General features: G+C 43.3%; 2 protein-coding genes across 2 annotated transcripts; one reads left to right on the top strand and one right to left on the bottom strand.

Moving 5' to 3' along the window:
* Positions 1-250: 250 nt before the first annotated feature.
* LOC103646653 (uncharacterized) lies at positions 251-18,661 on the top strand. The gene is made up of 9 exons (XM_008671363.3): positions 251-1,106; positions 1,199-1,497; positions 10,842-10,911; positions 11,349-12,214; positions 12,302-12,457; positions 12,555-12,786; positions 12,941-13,011; positions 13,084-13,206; positions 17,806-18,661. Exons 1-9 carry the CDS (start codon positions 389-391, stop codon positions 18,172-18,174), a joined length of 2,904 nt encoding a protein of 967 aa, XP_008669585.1. The 5' UTR covers positions 251-388; the 3' UTR covers positions 18,175-18,661.
* Positions 6,603-10,870, bottom strand: LOC103646652 (uncharacterized). Its single transcript, XM_008671362.2, has 2 exons — positions 7,014-10,870; positions 6,603-6,935 (listed from the first exon to the last, which is right to left on the bottom strand). Exon 1 carries the CDS (start codon positions 8,678-8,680, stop codon positions 7,490-7,492), a length of 1,191 nt encoding a protein of 396 aa, XP_008669584.1. The 5' UTR covers positions 8,681-10,870; the 3' UTR covers positions 6,603-6,935; positions 7,014-7,489.
* Positions 18,662-21,038: the final 2,377 nt, after the last annotated feature.

Raw genomic sequence — 21,038 nt, 5'->3', positions numbered from 1 at the left:
GCACTGCATTAGGCGAGCGTTGACAAGCGGTGGGTCTCTTATAAAATTATCGACTCTGTCCAATTAAACCATAACGTCAATCAGATGTGATCAAGGACATTTTGGACCTTTTGTGTGCCAATAAATGGAAAATGGATTTTCAGATAACATAACGGAGAAAATGTCAATGAAATTGATATGTCAATTTTACGAGTGTTAAATTTGCAAAGTCCATCTTTATAGTGTCAAATACGCGAAGCCTCATGTTTGAAGTGTCAAAAATCCAAATCTCTCCCATCGAATCCGCCCAGTTTATTCCGCCCGGTGTCCACGTCCACTCCCTCGTCTTCAACATTCCGCCCAGTTTATTCCGCATCGATCCGGAGATTAGGGTTTCCGCTCGCCGCCGATGAAAGGCGGCCGCCTGCACCGACCGGAGCCGCCGCAGACCCACCTCGCCATGGCGGCGGCGGCCGCGGCGCCTCCCATCCCCGCCCCTAACCCCACCGATGACTGGGTGGACGGCTCGTGGACGGTGGACTGTTCCTGCGGCGTCACGTTCGACGACGGCGAGGAGATGGTCAGCTGCGACGAGTGCAGCGTGTGGGTGCACACGCGGTGCGCACGCTATGTCCGCGGCGTTCACACATCCTTCTCGTGCCACAAATGCCGGAGGTCCAAGCGCGTGCCTTCCTCCGCTGACGAGGCCGAGGTTGCTGAGCTCCTCGCCGAGCTGCCAACCCACCGCCCGCCTCCGCTGTACCGCCGCTGGGCCGAGGTCCCGCTCCCAGCCCGCGTCCACGTCCACGGGCTTCCTGGCGGGGGCGACGGCGCTCTTTTCCGCGGCGCCCCGGCCTTTTCCGCCGCCCTGTGGCGCTGCACCGGCTACGTCCCCAAGAGATTTGGCTTCCGCTACTGCGAGTTCCCCTCCTGGGCCGACGATAATGATGGGGCTGATGCTCTTTTTGCGCTGGCCAGAGAGAAGCCCAGGGAGATGACGGATGATGTTTTGATAAGTACTGAACCGAAGAAGGAGAAGCATTATGTCCGAAGCCTGAGTTGTCGTGGCAAGAAGATTGACAGCAATCAACAAGCAATGACTCCTCTAACCAAGGCTAAGAAGAGAGGTAAATAGTTTGGGCACGATTTCCTGTTTAATTGCTGCACAAAGAACACTCTTTTTTTAATACATTGTTTTTTCGGTTCCTATGTGCTACAGAGCCTGATAGTTGGAAGAATGAGTGTCAGCAGAGTGAGGGCTGTGGGATACAAGATTCCATTTGCGATGATGGTCACGCTGAAACTAATATGGTCAGTTCTGATTTGCTAACTGCTAAAACCAAGAAGAAGATGGAGGAATCCTTGGAGCCAAGTGGGGAGAATAATAACTGTGAGCAAGTTGAGATTTCGAGTAAGGATGGCAAAAAGGTGCCCATGAAGTTGGAGGTCTCATCTGGAGTTCAAACTACATCATCCATTGTGGAACAAGAAGTGCACTCAGGGTTTGTTGGGGTAGAGGTTAGTGTATCTCACATTCTCACATATATTTATATTACTGAATATATTGCACTCAGGGTTAAATTGATTGATATATTTGTTTATTTTGGTGCCTTAGCATGGCTGTGCTGTTTCTACTTTATGATGTGTTGCCGGAGTTTGCAGTTTTTTGCAAGTCAGCTCTCAGAAGGTCTGGTAGTACACTACTTCAAAGATCAAACTCACAAACTGTTTAAATCGCAATCAACGTAACAAATAACAGGCTATAGTGTGTGGTTGGAGTCTGCGCTACACAATGGCACATTTCTCCACTGCTTCGGCTATGAGTGCTTTAGCGGTGCTAACTATGCTAAGCAGGCTTCGCGACGAGGAAATTTAGTGCCGCTTTTCTTGATTCTGGCGGGATCAGGATCATCTCACTTTTCCTTGCTGGGTATCTGTCAGAGTGTTGTCCTCTTCTTTGCCCTTTCTCCTCGGCAGTCAGTTCACCATGGAAACCACAACTTTGCCCTTCCCCGCCGCCCACCACTTCATGCTCTATGGCAGCACTGGTCTTCCCCATGGGAAGGAGGGCTAGACAGGTGACGGGGAGTCAACTCCGAGATCGCATGGCCACTGGTGGCATTGGGGTAGAGCGTGAGTGGCAGGAGAGGGAGAGGCGCAGGGCAGAAGGGCCTGATGAGTAGAGGACAAGGGAAGGGGATGTGATGCAGTTCACATGGACCTGGACGTCTTATATGTCAGGGGAGGATTATGGTCCTTTTATGTTTTCCTTTGGGCCCAGACTTATCAGCTGGAAGTACGCAGTCATTAACATTTTCTCTTAATTAATACGCTCATTAGATTAGTTGTCACTAAAGCGCACTATAGCGATTCTTACCTTATGAGGTATGTGTCCACTGAATGATTCAGCCTGCAATTTTAAACAGTGATTGCCATACAACACTGTTCACTAGTGTAGATTCTAAAATAGTTAGTTATCCTGACATAACTTGAGCATATTGTTTTTCTCTCACACTACTAGTCATGTGCCCGTGCATTATATCAAATAATTTTTCTGTGCATTATTACTCACTGCATGAAATATATGAACGAGTGTGGAGTGTTTACTGTATGGCTCCAATACATATAGGTTTATGATGGAAGCATCTCAAGGTACCCCAGTACTCCACTGAAATTTAAATGATTGAGAATATCAATAATATGCATGTTGATTGAAGCTTATGGAGCTTATATATACTTCCCATTGTACCTATAACAGATGGCTAAATGCAAAAGAGCAGCACTGCTAAGAAACATTGCAATAAAACCTCAAGTGGGTGTTATAAACAAGCAAACACTTGGATCCACAATTGAACTTTTTTTGACTATGGGGTATAACACTATAACCCCCTATTTCATTAGGAAATAGGAAACATAAGTCTCATTACAAGAACCACTGGCAGGACAAAAGATGATACGCTAGACGTCCTATGTTGGAATAAGTCTCGTGATCTGTGCGAAGGACAACAACATTTGCTGTTGCTGTTGGTCTTTACTACAGTTTTTGACTGCTTTAAGGACAGCAAAGGACAGCAGCATCTGCTGTTGCTGTTGGTCTTTAATGCAGTTTTTGATTGCTTTAAGGACAGCAGGTTGGGTAGACTGTAGAGGACAACAGTGCTTTGCTGCAGTTCTTTAGATTAGAAGACAACGCATGGTCTTGTGAAGGACAGCATGCTGCAGGACAGCATCATCTCCTTTAGTATCTAAAAAAACTCGACCGGGGAGGGAAAGACCGCCCTCCAGGTATTACATATAAGAAGAGACCGAAACAATGGTCCCGGCCGAGAAAATCCCCGAACCCTGGCCCCCCATCACTAACGGGCCGGCGTCAACTGTCCACTCTGCAACGGCCCAACCGGAGGGTGGTGCACATGACATTGCAACCCGAGAGCGGATGGGGCACAACGAGGGGATTTTTTTTAACCAAGCCTGAAAATTCGCTCCCTATAGGAATCGAACCCAGGACTTGGAGGTGCTACTCGGAAGTCCTTAACCGCTAGGCTAGAGGCCCTTTCGCTCTCCTTTAGTATCTAGATAGCAGAAGCTTTTTGACTGTCCTCCTTTAGCATCTAGAGAACAGCAGGGACAACAACATCTCTAATATTGCAGAGTAGTGTGTAGTGCAGCCCCTAGGGCTATAAATGTGTCCCCAACCCTTAGATGGTTATGACATTGTGTAGTGTTTGAGAAAATAAACAGAAAATCGTCGCAACTCATAGTGTCATTCTCTCGATGAGAGTAAGAGTCCCGTTGCTTACATCCTAAACAATACCGAGCGCGCTCGATAGAGAAAGAAACGACCTAAAGCGTAGACATACGTAAACGACTGAGTCTAGGAACCACTTATTACAAGATAAGCTTTGTATTCTTATTGAAACAAAAGACTAAAAGCACACACAATCAACAAAGCGCCAACAACATTCTGAGACAGGGGATTATCATCCAGAAATTCGACGATCCATCGGACACCAACCAAAGGCACGACACATCACTTCACTTGCCATCCTTCGGATGAGTCTGCTTCCTTGCCCCACCTTCCTTTTTTCCTTCTTTTTCTGTCAAATTGCCCAAGAGTCCAGCCAAAAGCAGCACATGAAAACCACATTAGACGGATCACAAAGAGTTTTATTTCCAAAACACCAGTCATTCCGAGCCCTCCAGATAGACCACAAAACAGCTCCACAACCAAAGAGGATAAGCTTTGTATTCTTATTGAAATTTCGAATCCACACACCAAAGAGCTCTTCAATGCTACTAGGGATACAAGAAATGCCCAAGGAAATTTGAATCACCCTCCAAACATATCTGGCTACAGGGCACATAAAGAAAAGGTGGTCAATAGATTCAGCAATGCCACAGAAAACACACTCAACTGGCCCTTGCCAATTCCTTTTTTTAAGGTTGTCTTTCGTGAGAATCCTGTTTCTCAGGACCAACCAAAGAAAAACTTTGATTTTTTGAGGCACATTCGTTTTCCATAGAAAATAATACGGCACACGTACCTGATCACATTTTTTTGAATAAAAGGACTTCACTGAATACCCTTTTTTGTCTAAAGACCAACTCACTTTGTCTTTCTGATTGTTAATTTGAAAGGTATTGCAGCAAGCCACTAAATCACCAAACTTCATGGAAAGATCACCAATAATTCTCCTTCTGAAAGAAAGAGCCTGGAAATCAGAGTTCAACACTTTTTCCACTGTAATGTCTTTATCACGAGCTATGTTGTATAACCTTGGAAATTTGTCTGCAAGAGAGACATCTCCGCACCAAATGTTTTTCCAAAAGCTGGTAGACTTGCCATTACCCACAACCTTTTTGCAACATTTATAAAATTCATCTCTCAGGCCCAGAATGGCCCTCCAAAAATGTGAATCATTTTGTCTAACTTTGACAGAAATAAGAGGAACATCTTTGATGTATTTAGCCTTGATAATTTCCTGCCATAAACCATTTGAGTTCTCAATGTTCCAAAACCACTTAGATAACAGAGCAACATTCATGCAATTAAGGTCCAGAACACCTAAACCGCCCTGCTTTTTTGGAGTACAAACCATCTCCCACTTTGCTAAATGATTTTTTTTTATAATCACGACCTGCCACAGGAGATTTTTCCTGTGAATATCAATTCTCCTAATAACAGATTTAGGAGCAGAGTAGATGGAAAGCATGTACAAGGGAACATTAGTTAAACATCTGTGCATTAAGGTCAGTCTGCCTCCCAGACTTAGGAACCTACCTTTCCAAAGACTCAGTTTTTTTTCAACCTTCTCTTCAGTAGAAGCCCAAAGACACTTGTTAAGCTTTTTATTGTCGATTGGAACTCCCAAATATTTCATAGGTAATATCTAATTTATAATTCTAACCTAAGCACTTTACAAATAATTGTTAATGATTAATATCATCTCAAATATTTTAATTTAATACATACTTAATTTAAATGTAATATCTGTTAGATCATATCTATTAAATTTATTATGCCTAAAATATCGTTTTATCCATAAATTCTTCGTTTTAATATCGATTTTAATGGTTCTTGATCATACGATTTCATATGGATGCGTAGAATATCCTTACGCTTTTTTGTTCTTATGCTTTGGTGTAATGTTACCAGACCCATTATTTGCTTGATTGTATGTATTACTACGAGTAGTAGCGAGGTCACGAGGAACCTGAAGACCAAATTAGAGAAGTACCTGGAGTTGCACCAAAAAGGCAAGTTGTGCCTTGATTACTCTTCTTTACCTAATAATGTTCCTGTTAATCACTGTGACAAGCTCATGTTAATTTGATGGGACCTAATAGGTTTCTCTAGTACTGTTTATCCCACACCTTGCAAACAAATGAACTATTGGGTAGATTTGCTATTGCTCTACCTGATTTTGGGATTAGTGCTATACTGAATTATGATCATGTTCCACTATTATTGTTGGTTTATTATTGTTCATGATAAGATCATTGTGTTAATTGCATGGTTATTAAAGCGGTAAAACGTTAAAACGTTATGAACCAACTTTTCAACGTTTAAACGTTTAAACGAGCGTTGAAACGTCTTTTCAGACTTGACATATAATTTCAAATATAGAATAAGTTCATACATAAGTTGAGTTCACAAACCAAATAGCATTAGCATAAAAACATATCAAGTTCAACAACACAAGTTCAGCCACACAACACAAGTTACAACTTTCATGCATGATTAGTAACCATCATCGAACTCATCAATATTAAGACCATGAGCATCCACGCCTTGACCATCACCATCGTTTCCACTATTGCTTCCTTCAATTTCATCTTCCACATCAAGATCATCAAGAATATATTCCCCATCCTCGTCATCTTCATTTGCTAAATTAGTCTCCTCTTCCTCAAGGTCTTCATTCCTTCTCACACACCCACCACCAGCTCTCCTAGGAAAATTACGACCTCTGAGATGTGCAAATGCACCAATAGCTTCATCAACTTGGTCCCATGATAAATTGAAATCATCTCCAAGAGCATTGCTAACATGAGAAGAATTAGCTAATGGATCAACCAATTCATTGTCCCAATCGAAGTCTTCTAAAATCAAAGGATCAAAGTTTTTTCCTTCCTCACGTATTTTTTGAAACCTATCCGCCATATTTCTGTTGTATGAAACATATACCAAGTCATTCAACCTTTTGTGCTCTAACCTATTCCTCTTTTTGGTATGCATCTACAAGTGCAAATAAAAGTAACCATTTAACCAATGAAGAACTGAGGATAAAAAAGTAGTGGCAAATAGAAATTGAATAATTTGACTAGCTCACTTACAAATTCAAATGTACTCCAATTCCGCTCACAACTAGATGATGAAGCACAAAGGCTAACAATCCATCTTGCAAACTTATATAATTCAATAGTACGACCACCATATGCAAGCCACCAATCAACTAAAATGGCAAGAACAAAGAAGATTATATGTTACATGCTGAAAATGGAGGGAAGACTATCAATTTTAGAATACTTACGTGGATTCCTTGTTTGTGCATTTTTTATAGCCATTGGATTTGCAAATGCCTCTCTTTGGTTCTCATAAAGAACAGCTTGGGCATCAATCTTCTCTCTAAGATCCTCATCTACCACCATTTTGACAAGCACATCATTAAAGCAACCCCTTAGCTCTCCAACATAGCCTTCATCATCACCTGCTTTGATGTTGTAGAATTTTCCAGGGTTCAAATATAGTGCTGCTCCATATAATGGGGTATCCATTTGGTTCGCCCAACGTCGATCCACAATGCTCATGATATGTTTCAGACATGCTTTCTTGTTTTGAGTAGAAAATGAGGAGCTAATCTTATTCTTTGCTATAGTCATGGCTGCAGCAACCTCAGCCAAGGCTGGCTTCTCATCACCATCAACCAATCTCAGCACGACAAGAAGCGGTAAAGAAGCTCTAAGACAATCCTCAATTGAATTCCAAAATTCTTGAGAGAAAACAATGTCATGCTTTTTTACTTGCCTCTGTTTTGGATACCTTGGATTGAGTGAAAACATCACCTGAAAATAGGCCTTTCAATGAGTTCTTGTACTTGTGCAAACTCTTCATGGTAAGGAAGGCAGTAGCAAATCTAGTAGCAGCAGGTCTCACAAGATCCATCCCATTTGTATGCACCCTCATTTCACTAAGTATCCTCCCATGTCTATAAATAAAAGTGGTGACATGATGAGTACGAGCAATAGGCTTCTTAAAATCCTTCAGCTTTCCTATGTCCTCCAACATAAGGTCCAAGCAATGTGCCGCACAAGGAGTCCAGAACAAGGTAGGAATCCTCTCCATTAAAATCTTACCTGCTGCCTTATAATTAGCACCATTATCAGTGACAATCTGAGTAACATTTTCTTTACCAATCCCCTCAATTCTCTTTTGTAACAAGTCTGCATGCGTCACTGCACTGTGTGACTCATTTGATGCATCAACGGACTCCAAGAAGAATGTTCCTTGAGGGCTGTTAACAAGGAAATTGATCAAATGGAGACCTCTTTTGTCTGTCCAACCATCAGACATGAGTGTGCAACCATATTGGCTCCATGCTTCCTCATGCTTCATCCTCTCATCATCTATGTCTTTGACAGCCCTAGCAAGTAAAGGCACACTTAGCTCATGGAAAGTAGGAGGCTTGAACCCAAATCCATATTGAGAAATAGCCTCCACAGCTACCTCAAATTGCCTTGAGTTCGCAGCATTGAATGGTATACCACACTCGTAGAAAAACTTGGTTATCTCCAAACAAACATAATTTCTTTCTTCCTTAGGCTTCATGGTAGCACTTATGGTAGTTTGAGCAGGCCCCTTTGCATGTCTCTCTGCTACAACCTCTTGAGGTGTTTGTCGAATCATAGATGCAATGGACTTCTTTGGAGCTGCAATTGGGTGGGGCTTCAATTGGAAAATTGCTTTGTTTCTTTTGGCAGCTATTCCAGAACTTGGCACAGTACACGAGGAAGCCTTGGATGATGCTGACATTGACCTGCTTCCCATAACTTGGACATCATCTTGTCCTGCTTCATCTTCCATTACATCGTCATCTAGGTACAACGGCCTAGCCCGCTTCCCATTATTCAAAGCTTCATTCATCTCTTTAGCAATCTCTCTAGTAGTGTTAGGACACTTGACAATGTCTCCAATCTCCATAGCCACCAGCTAGATGTTGTTTCAACCTCTTGATACCTCCTTTTATTTGTTTGGGGCACAAAGCACATTGAATCAACTCTCGCTTTCTTGCCTCAACATAGTATGCATATTTCCATCCTGGATCATTTGACTTTGGCCTTCGTGACTGATCTTTGAGTGGGTCATAGGAGTCATTACTTTCACCGGCAGACAATGCCTCGCTATTTGTTGCCATTGAAATTCACTGCCACACTTTAGCTAAATGCCCCCAAAATCTTTATATCAAATGGAGCAATAGGTGCTGCGGATTGCACATCTACTTGCTCGATTCTCTTCAGAACATCACTTCCAACAACAAGCTTGCCAAAAACAGTGTGCTTCCTGGCTTCCTGCAACACACACAATAGAATGGCATATTATCAATGGGCAGCCACACTGGGTAGCGGCGGCTGGAGCACTGGGCACAGTGGGGCACTGGAGCACTGGGCACTTTCCAAAAGCTGAAGCCTGAAGCAATGGAGCGGCGGCGGCTGGAGCAATGGCGGCGGCACATTGCCCTGTGGGTGGAGGGAAGAGGGAGGACCGGAGGAGGGAGGAGGGAGGAGGGGGGCCGACGGCGTACCTGGAGGGCGGTTGAGGACGGTCGACGGCGGTAGCAGGCTGGCATCTGGCGGCGGCCTGGCGGGATGCTTGAAGCGCTTACTGGCGGTTGTCTGGCGGCTGCCTGGCGGGATGCCTGGCGGGATGCTTAAAGGCCCATTAAGGCCCACTAACGCATAGAACGTCCGTAGAACGCTTAAACGTCCAAAACGCGCGTTCAGACGTTTACACGACGCTTAAACGTCCAAAACGGACGTTCAACACTGTTTTTTTAAAACGTGTGGACGTTTTAGCTTCAAATCGCGTTCTAGCGCTTAAACGACGCTTTAATAACAGTGGTTAATTGGAACATGGAGAACCACTCGGGAAAACAGTGCTACCACAAGGGTGATATGGGACGCCCTTGGCTGATTAATTAGGAAAGCTAGTGGAGGACTACGGACTACCTTACCCGAAAGGGGCAAGGACGGTAGAGGAGCTGTCGGTATAGGGAGGTTCTCGGGTCGATCATGCTGCAATGGCTTTTCGAACAAGAGATTCCTATATTGCCCTTCTCAAAAACCGTAGCGGGTTTTCTGAAGCTAGTGGAACTTTGTAAAGGCCTCGTAGTGCTACCCTGCCTCGTCTCCTCGGTAGAGATGTATGTGATTCATGACCCCGTGGTAAATGGGTAACACGACTTGTGGGTAAAGATGCGCAACCTCTACAGAGTGTAAAACTGGTATATCAGCCGTGCTCGCGGTCATGAGCGGCTCGGACCTTCACATGGGTAATTTATGGAACTAAACTTAATTTGTCATTTGCATTGCATCGTGAGTTTTATTATTAATTTTGATCTCTTATTTATTTGGGTTGGTATCTACTTATACTTGGTAACTGCTAATAAAATTTTGACCAACTTTAAAAACAATGCTCAGCTTTAACCATCTTTTTTGGTAAGCCTTACACTTCACATGAGCCCCACTGTAAGTGAGCTCATGCACATTATATCCCACGACTTGTTGAGCGATGAACGTATGTGAGATCACCCTCGCTGTACTCACATCCCCCCAGGTCAAGAACAAATAACGCAGGATAAGGAGTATGAAGGATGCTGCGATGAGTTTGTGAGAGGTCTAGATCGTCTTCTCCCAGTCAACCATGGTTGCTGAATCCTTGTCTTCGTATGATGTAATTATTTAACTATTCTGTACAAAACTCCATTATATATTAAAGATATGACATTCGTTTCTGTACCATAAGTCATCATATGTGTGAAACTTGATCCCATCACACATTTGATTCGCGCCTGGGTTTGCCCATTAAATCCGGGTGTGACACTAGAGGCCCTTTCGCATTAGTGCACTGCAGATATCTTACATAGGAGTGTATGGAAAATAGCTGTCCATGTGCCCGAGCCTTGACCTGTGGGTTTTGTTGGGTTTTAACTCTAGCCTACCCCAACTTGCTTGGGAATAAGTCTTTGTTGTTGCTGTATGGATTATCCATTTAAAGCAGTGAGTTCTTTGTGTTTCTGACACCTTAATTCCTGTTTTTTGGGTTATTGTATTAAGTTAATTGTACATTATTTGGCACAATGCAGGTTACAATGTATAAGCAACAGCCAGAAGAGGATCACATTGTGTGCTCAAGGCCTGACATAACAAGTTCAGGTAACTCAAGTTCCTCAGATACTTTACCTGATGCACAAATATTTGTCCTATGAAATCCAGTAGTGCTACTAAAGAAACTCAACCTGCGGGGGTAAGAGTAAGACAACCTTCAGACATTGTATTAAGAGAAGACCTTCCCACACAAGTTGAGAAACCCCCCGAACGCCTGCCCCACCCATACACAGCGGCACCATAGCCCATGCGAGAACGATGATGACCGGGACCGAACCTTAGACCTGTGCTTTGGCGTGGGACAGACGAGGGTTTTTTTAACCACAGTCTGAAATTCGCTCCCACAGGGAGTCGAACTCAGGACCTGAGGAGTGCAACTCAAACCACTTAACCAACTCAGCTAGAGAGGCCCTTTTGCCAAATCCAGTAGTGCTACTTATATGCTTGTTGCTTGGAATCTAATGGAAATATGATAATCCATGCAGGTCCCATCAAAGTGCAAGACATACAGGGCCTTCCAAAGCAACCAAATCAAGCTTCAAATCTGCAGGTTGTTGCTGGTGTACCAGATTTACTTATTGGTCAGCCAAAACCACAGACTATTAAAACTGAGCCTAGTTCTCAGGAAAACAAGGCAGCTCACTGTGTCGATTTAGTGAGTGATGACCATGAAAGCAATAAGCAAGGCCTAGGGGATGCTGCAGTTCTTTCAATCGTCCAAAAAGATTCATCCAATTTAAAATATGGTTCAGTATCCCATGAACATCTGAAATCGGAAGCACAAAATCCGAGGCACACAGTTGCTGAGAATCCTAACTCAACTTTGGGTTCTGCAAAAGTTTGTACATCGTTTTCTGGTTCTGTCTCTACACCACCTGAGTTATCACACTCTCTGGCATCTAAAGAACCATCATCAGGGAATAGTGATTGTTCAAAGAAAGAGGAGTTGCTCTCACCAACTGTCAGCAAACATGATCCCGTGAAATTTTCTGAAGATAGTTCCCAGGAAGTGACAAGATACTCTGAGAAAGTTCAACTAAAAGACTCACAACCTTCTGCACCAAAATCATCTCAAGCTAGTAGAATACATCTGTCTACAGTCAAACATAGATTACCGGTGTCAAAGGAGCAATCACAGAAGATAGCCCTCACTGGAGGCACCTCAGCAAGATCATTCCATGGAGAGGTGCCATCACTTCAGTCTCGTAATAAGGCAGCAGCTTGTAGTTCTTCCCAGAAAAAGGACAAGATCTACCAGCGCATCATTAATGTCACGCAAGATAGTTCCAATAATTCAGCACCAACCGAGCTGCGTGCATCTGATTCGGCTGCCCCATTGAGTGATGAGCAGGTATGAAGATCATAAATTGTCCCAACTACAATTTATTAGTGAAAAGTTCCTCTTTTCTCACTTTTTTTTATGGAAACATTTCTGTAGCTTGCATTATTGTTGCATCAACAATTGAACAGCTCCCCCAGAGTACCGAGGGTGCCACGTTGCCATCAAGCAGCTGGTGCACAGATGCTTCATTCAACTGGATCATCTGTTTTTTCTAAGCGGTATTCATCACATGGAGGAAGGGATCATGCAGCGGTAAGTTATTAGCACCCGGAGGACATAAGGTAACCTTTTTTTATGCCAATTCACCATATTTAGTTTCTAATGCTGTGATGCTTCCCTCTGAGTGCAGGTTATAAAAAAGAGAAACAGAGAAGATTCATTAAAAGATAGCGAGGACACTAAGAGGACAGAAAAAAGGCATAGAGTTTCTAGCACGGAGCATGCTCCTGTGAAAAACTCGTGCAGATCAGCTGAAAATATAGCATCAGAACAGAAAATTCGTGGCATATGTCCAACTGGAGCCAATGCTGGTTTATCAAAGGATGATTTGATGGATACTATTGTTTCACACAATTTACCTGGTATATATACTATTTTGATCAATTAATATAGCAGCCCAACCCTAGTTAGGGTTAGGATTTCACTCATCAACATATTCTTCAGAGTTCATTCTGCCAATTTCATCTGGCTTTATATACCGTGAAAGTCTGTAAGTGTGCCATATTCTACGTACAGGATTGATTGATGAAATTGTCAGTAAAGACAGGAATATAACATATGTGGAACTCTGTGATGCTATCCATCAGGTATATATTTTCTTAAGTCTAAGCACACATCTATATTCTTGGTGCTCATGCTGATTATCTTCTACTTTTCAGCATTTTAGGGACTCAAGGAAATCGAATGGGGGAGATTCTTTGTATCGCAGTTATGCGGATGCCATCAAAGGTTGCCTTAGGAAGAGGAGGGAGTGGGCTCACCTTTTTGACCAAGCTTCAAAAGTAAGTTTATGGGCTTCATCATTGCTTGTCATTTTATCTGGTTACACTTTCCTGTATGGAGTAGGGATGCAAGCTCCACTTGTTTTGGGTTGTTGGGTTGACTCAAATCTTGCTAAAATAAACTAAAATGGCATGCCACATAATTAATTTAGGGGGAGGAATGAACTAAAATGGCTGGCCATAAAAAAATGGTGTTGGATGGCTGATTGCCTTGCCAAATACTCTGCCTCATCATCTACTTACCCGCTCTGCTACCAGTCTTTTTTTTCCCGAAAAGCACAGGAGAACTACGCCCCATTATATTAAGGAGGTAAAAGGTCTAAGAAGACCAGGTACAACAAGACAGACTTCCTTACGGAGGTCTTAAAACCAGAAAACCAAAAGAATCCATCAGAGAATAGCACCCAACTACTGGCCTAACTCCCCCTCCGAGACGAAACCTCAAAAAGTGGGGCAGACAGGTAGAAAAAGCCTTTAGCCCCAGCCATTTCCCACATCCATCTTTCCTCTACAACCATCCTAATGGCTAAAGACACATTAGGGCTCCAATTATCAAGACACATTTGTTGCGATGATTCCAAATAATCCAGCCCCCAAAGCAATAAGAGAATTGAACCCCTTTCTAAGAAGACCTGTAACCGAAGAAGAGGCTTATTCCCACCAGCTCATGAAGGAAGGGGCTAGCACTTGAAGGTCGAAAGTCCTCAGCAGCTGCCAGAAATCCCTTGAGTAAACACAGGAGGCCAGGAGATGATCTAAGGTTTCATCCTCTTGATCACACAAGGGGCATTTTGGAGGGTGATCAAGCCCTCTTTTGGCCAACCTGTCAACGGTCCAGCACCTGTTATGCGCAGCGAGCCAAAGAAAAAATCTGCATTTAGGCAGGGCCCAGGTTTTCCACACCTTGGGATAGTGGCTGAAATAGACTGATCCCATGAAGAGCCCTTCATAAGCCACTTTAGCTAAATAGTTACCATCTGAGGCAATACTGAAAACATGTTTGTCTTCAATAGTAGGCTGCAACACTATCTCAGAAAGAAGGTTCCAAAGCTGAAGATAATCCACTAAAACTCCCACAAAGAGGGCACCTTTGATATCAGAGATCCATCTTCTATTTAGAAGAGCCTCCTGAACAGTTCTTTTTGAATTCTTCTGGGTATACACTGAAAAACCCTGGGAGCAATGTCACATATTCTCTGCCCTGAGATCCATTTATCAGTCTAGAACAGGGTGTTGGCTCCATTTCCAACTTCTGAAAGAAGAACAGTGGAGAAGAAAGCCCGAACTTTATTAGGAACATGAAAGGGGAGCTGCGCCCAAGGCCGTGTTGAATCAGTTTTATGCAGCCATAACCATCTCATCTGAAGAGCCCAACACATCTCGGGTAGCCCGGAGATGCCCAGGCCTTCCAGCTTAAGAGGCCGGCAGACTCTTCCCCAGGCCACAAGGCAATGGCCTCCCTTAGCCTCTTTGCGTCTTCTCCAAAGAAGGGCTTTTCGGATTTTGTCAATGGCTTCCCAGGCTTTGGAAGGAAAATCAATAGCCATTGCTAAATAAACCATCATGCCTGTCAATACATGCTGAACTTGATGAAAAGACGTCTTGCTCCTGATCTACTGGAAGATGAACATGTACATACTAATTGTGTGAAGAATCAATTAATTATGTATTGTCAGGCTCCTGATCTACTGGAAGATGACAAGCCTCTGCTACCCGTCTGAAGAATCAATTCAGTACATTCTCATCTCGTGTGTTTTTTAGGGTGTGTTTGGTTGCGGGACATCCATGATAGGGACGTCCCCTGGTGTCCTCTCTCGTCCCTCTAATTTTGAGGGATAACTAGGGACAACACTGTGATAGTCCTGTCCCAACCCTTGACCCTAAACCAAACAACCTTATTTGAGGGATCATCCCATCACGTCCAGTCCTATCATTGCAACCAAACACATCCTTACTCAACACGTCTACTGGAAGCTGAACTTCTGCCTTAAAAAACTTGGCCAGTGGGGGAAAAAAATACTGCCCCCCCCAGGATTGTTTGCATGATGAAACCTTAGGGCTAGTTTGGGAGTCTAAATACCAGAGGGGATTAGAGGGGCTGAAATCCCCTCCTTATTCAAAATTGAATAAGGAGGGGATTTCAGCCCCTCCAATCCCCACCGGTTTTGTGGCTCCCAAAGTAGCCCTTAGTCTTCAACTGACTGATACCCCCCCACCCTAAACCTTGATAGCGTAGACCCTATAAAGCCACTCCATAATGTATGCTGGTAGCCACAGACACATGGTTTGTCGCCCCATCACTATCCCAGGACCCAGGTAGGATTGCAGCACTGACACAGGCTGACTGGCACCGTTACCACAGGTCAGCGCCCCTGGCACTGTTTTATGGGTTGCCAGCGAGTGAGGTTTTATATCCAACCCTGAAATTTGCCCTCACAGGGAGGTGCTACTTATGATTTACAACCTCTAGGTTATGAACAATTCCACTGAACTTGGCACCTTAGTCACAACCTCTCCTTTTTTGGGCTGGTGGAGCAACAATATCAGGTTAATACCCAATGAAATGCGTAAGACCTTTTTCCCCACAAAAAACGCAGGATATCTGTGCATCATTATATTAAGAAGAAAGAAAGGGGTTAGAGCCCTGCAACACACACCACACACAACCCTACACAACTCAGAAATTACATTTGCACCTGAAGTTAGAAAAAGGGGTGATCAAAAAGACTAGCACTAAGCTAACCACCAAGGAGAGGGGCTGTCAAAGAGGACAGACCCTTAGCTCCTGCTAGACTCCACAACCGGCGCTCTTCTCCACCAAGGGTAAGAGCACCACCAAGGCTGGGTATAATATCATAAAAAACACAATGATTCCGATGGTTAGTCCATGCCCCAAGCACAATGAGAGAGTTGAGACCTTTTTGCATCAATTTGCTTGTTCCAATAGTTTTCCCCACCAGCTGTCAAAAGGAAGTGTCTGAAGGCTGTGGCGACAAGGAATAGAGGCTGACCTGCCTTAAAAAGATGTACAGAATTGCCTAGCAAAGACATAGAAGACTAGGTGGTGGTTGGTAGTGTCATCTCCCAGCTCACAAAGATGGGAGTGCTCAGGATGGGACAGCCCACGCCGCGCAGGTGATTTGCCTTCCAGCACTGATCATGGGCCACCAACCAGTGGAAAAAACTGCATTTAGGCGGTGCCCGGATTCTCCAAATCCTCTCATACTGTTCAAACTGAGTAGATCCCAGGAAGAAACCCTCATAAGCAGACTTGGCTGAGTATTGCCCACTAGTTGAAAGTTGTCAAATGTTGACATCTTCGACATCAGGCTCTATATCGAAGTTGTACAGCAATTCCCAGAGATGGAGGACATTCACAATAACACCTACAGTGAGGGCTCCCTTAATATCCAAAACCCAGCTGTGATCAGTAAGAGCTTCCTGGACAGTACGTTGCTTCATCCTTTAGGATGGCCTCTAGTATTGAGGTGCAAGATCAGCAATACACTGTCCACGGTTCCAAACAACCAGTCCAGAACAAAGTGTGATTCCCATTGCCTACTTCTGATACAACGGCCACCGGAAAGAAGGCATTAACTTGGTCTGGGATCTGAATAGGAAGGCTGCTCAAGGGCGATGAGGTTCAGTTTTTTAAGTCAAACCCACTTTCATCCTTAGCGCCCAGACAGGATGTTTGAGATCAGAAATTCCAAGTCCACCAAGCTCGGGGGGGTCGGGTGACCTTTTCTCAAGCCACATGACAATGTCCCACCCATGCAGCCCATCCAAAGAAAACTTCTCTGAAGCTTGTCCACGACTTTAATAGCCCATGGTGGGAAATCAATTGCCATTGCCAGCATTGTTTTCAGATCGCCTGATTGTCTGATCGACCCCACTGGGTGATTATTCGCGATTAGGCGATGATCAAGGCGATTAGTCGCCCTGATCCGTAGGTGTATATATTCGGGCCTAGTGCTCTCATATTGAACATGGTGAAATTCATAACAGATTCAGTTACAAAATGGCCTTCATAACTGATCTTGGATATATGAATAACATTGAACAGCTTGCAGACCCGCAAACTTAACAGTCCATTGTACGACCTATCCTTTTAGCTGTCTGCATTGCATGTCATATTGAAGACACGTTGTCTGTGGGTTGAATATGCCCTTAGCCTCTATGCATTCCTAAGGGTGGTAACAGGCTCTCAATTTTACACTATAAAATTTAAGGATATGATCATATTAGGATTGGACTATGTTTCTATTCATTTTTTAACTAGAATTAATTAAGGGAAACATTTAAATCGTGATCCGATACCACTCCTATGCATTCCTGGGAAACCTGCCTTCGGGTGATTCTGGATAACTACCCAGAGTTGTAGACTTTCAGAAACCAGGAATACTAATCTAAACTGTCCTATTTAGAAGTTCCATTTTGTCTCAGAAATAGCGTTTATCTACTGTAATATTCTTTCTAGTATTAACATTTTCTTTGTTTTTTATTTGAATTGGTAGCTGCAAATTTATTTCATTGATTTTATTTCTGTTTCTTCTTTAGTTTGATGTTGAAAACCATTTGTACTGACTTTCGTTTCAGATGAATTCAAATAAAAGGCGAACAGGGGAAAGCAACTCATTGTTACCTGACGTACCGGACGCAGAGAACATAAGAACTGGACCTGATAGGGATTCAGAGGGGAGTGCTGATTTGCATCAGGATAATCTACCTAGGGGCAAACGTAAGTGTCGGAAACGCAGGCGACTTGAGCTCAAAGGTAGGAGAGTCAGGGATACAAGGAAGAGATCCAGCATTGATTCTTCCTCAGAAGATGCTGCTGCCCCCTTGTCTGATTCCAGTAGTGACAGAAATAGTAATCCCAGGGACGACGAGAGCAAAGAAGATAATTCTGTTGCCCAAGAAATTGGCGGTTACATAGACGCTAAGGGTGCAGCTTCAAGTACATAATATTCAACTGGTGGTATATGCATATGACTAGAACTGAATCTTGTGGTGAATTTTCAAGTTGGTCAGTGTTCGATGGATTTCTTTATCCATCTACAAATCTAGGACCAAAAAGAAAAATGGGTACTGCAGTCCGCATCACCACCAGTCCTTTGAAAGAGCAGGAAATGGAGGAGTTTGTCTAACAAATCTGTTATGTTCAACAATGGTGTATATATTATTAGTCAGAATTTAGCCTTGCGCTATTATGATAGAATTAGTTGCCTGGTAAACAGTGGTAACAATGTTGTTTTGTTTATTTAATGTATCGATGGACCATCTTATGTATGAGTGAATTAAGTAGACATTTTCGTGTCGAGTATGATAAATTGTTAGATTGCTAGGTTAAATAAATCTGTTCTTGTTTTTGACCACTTGTCTATTCGATAAGGCATGTAACCTGTAATATGCAATCCACTAGTATTCAATTGCTGTGGCTCGTTTTCATTCATCTCGTTTCAATTCGTCAGCTCCACAAATTATGTGCATCTTTGATTCAAAATATAAGTTGTCTTAGAATTCGTGTGTCCACTGATTACAAATTATAAGTTGTATTAGGATTCATGTGAGTCCAATTCCTGGATATCTTGGTTCCGTTTTATTTTAGTGCGTCGTATTCTACGAAATCTGTTTATAGACATCGCCAGTTCACTCACACACGCTGCATTTACATGCCACATATCCGCTCTGTGTTTGTGACCTGTGGCTTGAAAATGCGCAGCCTTGTTACAAGATCTACCTATATAATAAGAAATCAGGAGGCCAGCCTAATTTCACCGTTCGCTTTCAACGCCGGTCCTCTTGCGAATCTCCTGCCTCCAAATGGAGCCGTCACAGTCCATTTGGCGTAGCAACACTGAGAGTATCCTGCATGCCATCGCCTCCATCGCATGGCCAACTATTTCTGTCCTCTGCATGAAAGGAAGCATCTCCGCTCCGCTGCTCGATAGGGTGTCATACGCAGTGTCTCCAGCCTAAAGCGAAGCCTGTTGCACATACTATACTCATAGTTTGTTCACTCACCGCGTGTCGCCCATATACCGAATATGATGAATTGATGACCGCTTGAGATAGACATCCAGCAGATCAGACACCTAGGTGACTTAGGTTTATTAGTTTTGGAACTTGCACACGTGCCACCAAAACATCTTCACCTTGAGCTTCCACAAAACCTTTCGTGGCCCATCACCTAAGGCCGTCTGCAGCAGTTTACACATAGTTTACCCAAAAACACTGTTCTGCACTGTAAACTTCTGTTCGTAGAGTGGAGTTTGCATATAGGTATAGAAATTAGTAAGCTGCTGAAGATAGTCTAAGGTGCTCGGCTGTTGAGAGACCACACCCTCATGCTTTTTTCTGTATAACAATTTATATGCCGATTTCACAATATGCACTCCAAATTTCTCCGGAGCCCAAGCCTAGAAATATTGTTCGCCACGCCCAAGTGGCTGCTATAAAATGGCTTCCACATTAGGCCTTGGTTGGTTATTCTAATTTCATGTGGATTGCAGTGTACTAAAATGCTTTAGGATGAATTTTGACGTATCATAGATTTAAACCGGCTCAATACCATCCAATCCACATGAATTAATCGTGAAGCGAACAAGCCCTCAATTAGAAAGAACCTATCCTCGGGTAAGGTCCTAAGATAGGTTCTTTCTAAGCGTCCTGGGACAGGTTCTTTCCAATTGATGTGGAAGCCATATCATCTATCCAGTTGCCTCATTTATATTATATGGCGTCATGTGACCGGAGGCTGTAACCAGAGTTAGGGTAGCCCCTCGATAAGGGTGTGGATTAAAGCGTGGTTAAGGATAAACTCGTCCTAGTTTTGTAAACCGGATGTTAAGAACACCCCTAACACATTCCATCATCCACTCGTCATGACCAATTAATTCAGAGACATGAGAAAGTTCTTGATTTTGCTAGGGTGTGCTCGATCGAGCATCAAAATGTTTAGAGATCTATCTATCCCCCAAATCTCAGTTGATTTCCTGTTCGCCAATCAACTCAACCTGCAATGCTTCTCTTCCTACCATTATAGCACACTAGGTCCGACTAGCATGCTTCTTCCTCGTCGTCACTCGCATGAAGTCTTGATTCATGGAAGTACCTTCCTCTGAGAACTCTCCGTAACACCTCAGAATCCACAAACGCCTGAGATGCTACTAGACTTCACTACCAACAACCAAAAACTAAAAAAATATAAAATTCGACATCATCTCCTTTGCATGTGTAAGCATCACAGAAGCAAAATACATCACACTAACATAAATAACCTTCTAGCAAGAATGAGCATAGCTGATACGATTAACATCTACACCACTTCAGAAATGTCAACCTCAATTTTAATAAAGAAAACTAAATATTTGGTTTTAAATGAGTCTTTAAACCATGTGTGCAACATGCTGCTACTTTCTATTCACCTTGGCAAGCACCAAAATCCTGCATTGACTAACGCAATAGTGAAATAAAGGGTCCGTTTAGTAGGGTCTAGCTTACCCAAAAACAGCTCTGGCTCTGACTTTTCCTAAAAGGACTTTTTTGGTAGAGCTGAAGCCATTTCACAAATCGTTTGGCAGCGGCTTATCCTAGAGCCAGATCCATTCCCCCTATATTGAAGTGCTAGAGCCAGAGCCAGAGCTGGTGAAGCTAATATTTGTGGCTTGTTCTCCGTAGTACAAAAATGACTCTAACATTTAGGTGCTTTTCGCAGTAAGTCATTTTAAAAAGGTGTTTGGCAGGTCTCTGGCTTTTTTTTTCCAGAGAAAAGCTAGAGCCGAAGTTCTGCCAAAAGGGCTCGAAACATTTTAGCAAGCAAATTTGTT

This window comes from Zea mays, chromosome 2 (assembly GCF_902167145.1).
Source record: "Zea mays cultivar B73 chromosome 2, Zm-B73-REFERENCE-NAM-5.0, whole genome shotgun sequence".
NCBI classification, from domain to species: domain Eukaryota; kingdom Viridiplantae; phylum Streptophyta; class Magnoliopsida; order Poales; family Poaceae; genus Zea; species Zea mays.
Note: the sequence above shows the minus strand (reverse complement) of the source record. Positions and strands in the feature narration are given on the sequence as shown.